The 5,369-nt window shown below is 38.1% G+C and overlaps 1 protein-coding gene across 1 annotated transcript; it reads left to right on the top strand.

Moving 5' to 3' along the window:
• Positions 1 to 118: 118 nt before the first annotated feature.
• On the top strand, positions 119 to 2,745 carry LOC18038402 (transcription factor MYC2). The gene has a single exon (XM_006428360.2). The coding sequence runs from the start codon at positions 333 to 335 to the stop codon at positions 2,388 to 2,390; it is 2,058 nt and encodes a 685-aa protein (XP_006428423.1). The 5' UTR covers positions 119 to 332; the 3' UTR covers positions 2,391 to 2,745.
• The last annotated feature ends 2,624 nt before the right edge of the window (positions 2,746 to 5,369 follow it).

Below are 5,369 nucleotides of genomic sequence, written 5' to 3'. Positions count from 1 at the left end.
CAAAGCTAACCCTAAATATTAATCACTCTCGCCGGCTTTTCCCGATTAAATCGCCAATCGCCCTCTTCCTAGAAACTGCTCTCACTATCATTTTTATTTTATTTTATTTTTTACACTAAAATGTAGCTGAAATTCACTTGAAATAAAACCCAAACCCAAATGCACCCTTAGCATTACCTTCACCACCCTCCCCTCCCATCTCATCGCCCTCTCTCTCTCTCTCTCTCTCTCTCTCTCTCTCTCTCTCTTTCTCATCTCCTTAGCTTTACTTTCCTTCTCCAGCTTGTAATCCCGCCCCCCGCACACAGATCATTCGGTAGTAGGTCAATGTTATGACGGACTACCGGTTACCTTCAACGATGAATCTATGGACTGACGATAACGGCTCTGTAATGGAAGCTTTCATGAGCTCTGATTTGACCGGTATTTGGCCACCTTCGCAGTCTTCTGCATCTACAGCCGACCCCATGAAGACTCACATCTCTTCTTCATCCCAACAACAGCAACAACAGCAACAATTCTTCAATCAAGAAACACTCCAGCAACGTCTTCAGCAATTGATTGAAGGCTCTCGTGAGGGCTGGACCTACGCCATATTCTGGCAATCCTCGTGCGATTACTCCGGCTCCTCTATGTTAGGATGGGGCGATGGGTATTACAAAGGAGAAGGAGAGAAAGGAAAATCATCAAAAATTAAAACGTCGTCAGCTGCGGAGCAGGAGCATCGTAAGAAGGTACTGCGCGAACTTAACTCGTTGATTTCTGGATCAACGTCTTCGCCGACTGATGATGCTGTTGATGAAGAGGTTACAGATACAGAATGGTTCTTTTTGATTTCGATGACTCAGTCTTTTTACGTGACCGGAGGCGGTGGCGGTGGCGGGCTGCCGGGTCAAGCGTATTTTGGTAACAGTCCGGTTTGGGTTAGCGGAGCGGAGCGACTGGCGAATTCAGGTTGTGACCGGGCAAGACAGGGGCAGGTTTTCGGGTTACAGACTTTGGTTTGTATACCGTCGGCAAATGGGGTTGTTGAATTGGGGTCCACTGAGGTGATTATTCAAAACTCGGATCTGATGAATAAGGTTCGATTTTTGTTTAATTTTAATGGCAGTATGGAGATTGGTACTTGGCCTTCTGCTATGCAAAACCCGGATCAAGGAGAGAATGATCCATCCTCGTGGATTAATGATCCCAGTCCCACTCCCGCTCCCACTGCGGGTTTCATTGAAATCAAAGACTCTACTGCTGCTGCTGCAACAACAACAACAACAACAACAACAACAACAACACCAGTAATTGGTTCTGGTTCCGCATCTAATCTTTCAAAAGGAATTCATTTTGAGCTTCCCAGCTCGGTTTCTTTAACTGAAAGCGTTGATTTACAACATCAACAGATTCCGCAGACACAGAGTTTTTTTACCAGAGAACTGAATTTCTCTGAATATGCATATGATCATAACAGTGTGAAGAACGGGAGTTCACGTTTGTTTAAGCCTGAGTCCGGGGAGATATTGAATTTTGCGGAGAGTAAGAGAAGTTCTTGTACTGGTAACGGGAACAACAGTTTGTTATCCAATCACTCCCAATTTGTAGCAGAGGAGAGTAATAAGAAGAAAAGATCTCCTACTTCGAGAGGGAGTACTGAAGAGGGGATGCTTTCTTTTACTTCTGGTGTGATTTTGCCATCATCTGGTGTTGTAAAATCAAGTGGTGGTGCTGGTGATTCTGATCATTCCGATCTTGAAGCTTCTGTTGTTAAGGACCCTGATAGTAGCAGGGTTGAACCTGAAAAGAAGCCACGGAAGCGGGGGAGAAAACCCGCAAATGGAAGAGAAGAGCCTTTGAATCATGTGGAAGCTGAGCGTCAAAGAAGAGAGAAGCTTAATCAGAGATTCTACGCTTTGCGAGCTGTTGTGCCTAATGTTTCCAAGATGGACAAAGCTTCACTACTTGGTGATGCAATTTCTTATATCAATGAGCTTAGAACGAAGCTTCAAAGTGCAGAGTCTGATAAAGAGGATTTACAAAAGGAATTGGCATCGGTGAAGAAGGAGTTGGCAGGTGGTGGCAAAGATTCCCATTCAGGGCCTTCAACATCTGATCAAGACCTTAAAATGTCAAACCATGCTAGTAAATTGATTGACTTGGATATTGAGGTGAAGATAATTGGATGGGATGCGATGATTAGGATTCAATCTAGTAAGAAGAACCATCCTGCAGCGAAGTTAATGGAAGCCTTGAAAGAGTTGGACTTGGAAGTGAATCATGCAAGTATGTCTGTGGTGAATGATTTGATGATCCAACAAGCTACTGTAAAGATGGGAAGTCGGTTTTACACGCAGGAGCAGCTAAAGAACGTCCTTGCAGCCAAAGTTGGAGATACCCAATAAAGAGTTGGGATCAGGATTTCATTGTTAATGGCATTCAGCTCTGGGACATTTTAAGGCTTCCCGGTAGCGCTCAAAGCTTTGTAATATAGCATATTTTCATGTTCTACTATTTGTTCTTTAGTAGTTGTTAGTGTAATTCTAGTTTTGAGATGATTTAAAAAATGTTAAGGGAGCTGAGTTATTGAGCAGTAGTAGTAGGTATGTGTTTAAGGAATGAGTATTCTTGGGCTCCGATCTAGTGAAAATAGCTTTTTTGATGTTGAAATTTAGTACGTCCTCTATGTATATAATTATAAAATTTGAGCCTGATCAGTGACTAAGTTCCATGCTATTATGAGTCGCATATTGTTCGTTATCATCTTTCTTTCTGATTAAATTCCAGGAAAATGAATGATGCATGCTCATCATTTAAGCAATTGACTCATTTTAGATAAGGTAGAAGAAATCGCAGTGTCACATATAGTTTTCACATTTAGTTCATATACACTACTGTAATAGATTATAGATGAGCTGGTCTCTGGCTTCAGGACAAAAGTTTCCAGTGCTATAGCTTATTCAGACAAAATTGTTTCTGTCTAGTAAATTTAATTTGGTGTTTCACGTTTTACACCAACTTTTACGCATTGTTTTCGTTAGGAAATACAGCAAGTTTGGTTTCCATATTTATAACGCTACCTTATATATCTGAAAATGCACCGACATATCACACATTTGAATACCGAGTCAGTAGTGTGTTGGTGGATATTGAAAAACACAGTCCACTAAAACTGTTGAGGATTAGGTTTATAATAAATTAATAAAGAGCTTAGGACCCACAATATAGTTAAATAGTTTAGTTTTGGTCATAATATGTCTTTGAAGCGAAATAATCTAGTAATTAGCTTTTTGAGGACTGCTTAGTTGGATTAATTGTATCTGGTGTGAAAGTTGTCACTCTCGGGCAACAGAACAACAGGGAAAATTAAGTGAAAGGAGTCGTCTACAAGACTATAATGAATGCTTGACAATAAAGCAAACATGATGAATGAATTGAATTTGCAACAAAGAAGCACGAGATTAATTCATTTCATTGTCGACGCTAGAAGGGAATGCTTTGGTTTCATTGTGAGTTCTAGTAACTGGAATAAAGTTAACATGATTCCACAATCAATTATAATCTGTAAAGTGCTATTATTGTCTCGTATATAAGATATCAAGAAAATTCCTGTTAAGTGCATGTTCTCGTGGTGACAGTGAAATCTCTCCGACCAAAACTCTAAGAGCGAGTCCAATTAATTTGATCTAGAATTTCGAAATTGAATTAATCAAAATATCTTCATTTCGGAATTCTTTTGACTTAGATTTTGGTGAGGTGTCTGTATTCGATTCTATTATGAATAGGGTACAATGTGTATAATGCTGTTTCAGAATCCAAATCAAATCGATATTTGTAAAAAATTTCTATTTCTATTTTGAAAGGAAGGGGATACAGATTACAAGAATTTTAATATCAATAAATAAAATCATCATTAAGGATTTTTTTCAAAATTTTGGTAGAGTTTTCTTTGTATTATTGACATTTCCAACCTACAAATTTGTAAAGTAAGTACTCCCAAAATTGTTGGGATGAAGCCAAATTAATTGGTTAGGATAAGCTCTTGTAGTAGTCGGACTATTCTCTACTACAGCTCAGTTACCTTAGATCAACTCAGTTGTGGAATAAATAAAGAAATATAAAAAAAAAGTCTAACACAACAACAAATAATAAAAACAAAAACAATAAACAGAATAACTCAAGAAATTTACGTGGTTCGACTTCATTAGGTATCTATAAGGACAAAACACTCTTGTTTGAGATTTTATTAATCGCCAATGATATTAAAATGGAAATACACTGATTTTCAAAGGTTACAGAGCTTGCAATTTCTCCCTCTACCCAAAATCTATCTCACGTAGTTCTCTCAAAGTATTTCCTCAAAATCTCAACTATCTTGGCAACCCTAGAGTAACTCCCTCAATGATTTAAATACCTAAATAACTACCACAACAATCAACTAATCAACATGGTCAGTTATCTAACCATTACGTGCTATGGATAGTTATTATCTAGCCATCATGGGCAGTTCCAATTATGTCATAAAGCCTAAATAACTTTTGCAGTAGTTATTTAGCTATCATGTGCCATGCAGATTAAAACTCCAATGCCAAATCAGTTCTAGTGACATAGGCGTACTCATCTACCTAGCCAATACACTTCAGCTACTCGCACCATTTGAATCCTTTTTTTTTTTGAATCCTTGTGGAAACTAGAATTATTCAACCAACTTTATTGAATATTCAACCAACTTTATTGATCAATCTCCCCAAACATAAATCATACATCATTGTAAATAATATGAATAAATGGTCTCATTCAATTATCACCCAACATTTCTAATGCATCAAAACATGATATCATAGCTAATGCCAATGTTGAGTACTGGAGAATGCACATTTATACAGAGTAAAATTGTCATTTTATGCTCCAAGTCTCACTAAAATTTTTACTTTTACATGTTTAAATCCTATTATGTGTGTTCTATTATAATTTAAGTATTTTATGTATTTTAGGAATATTTCGGCCATTTCACAACTATCAGAAGTCGGACAGTAAAACGAATGACATTTTTGAACTCGGAACAGTCGAAAATCTTAAGAGAAGCATAAAAGGGTATTTGGTACTGTTCACGTTTGCTGCCACATTGATGTAGCATTGACTACTGACGTGAACAGTATCGTATATGTCATCAGTCAATGTCGCGTCATTAGTCAATGCCACATTATCAGTCAACCCACATAATCAGTTAATGCCGCATCATTGGTCTAATAACAAAACGAGTGGCATTGACTGATGATGTGACATGATTGACCGATGATGTGGCATGATGCTATTGGACCAAAATACTGATGTGGCATTGATCGATGATGTGACAACATCTTATTGGACCAAAATGTTGATGT

The sequence above is a fragment of the Citrus clementina genome, unplaced genomic scaffold, assembly GCF_000493195.1.
Source record: "Citrus clementina cultivar Clemenules unplaced genomic scaffold, Citrus_clementina_v1.0 scaffold_6, whole genome shotgun sequence".
Classification (NCBI taxonomy): Eukaryota; Viridiplantae; Streptophyta; class Magnoliopsida; order Sapindales; family Rutaceae; genus Citrus; species Citrus x clementina.
This window is presented reverse-complemented; position numbering and strand designations above follow the sequence as displayed.

Coding starts and splice junctions, on each gene's coding strand:
- LOC18038402 (XM_006428360.2), top strand. CDS start 333: ATGACGGACTACCGGTTACCTTCAACGATGAATCTATGGACTGACGAT.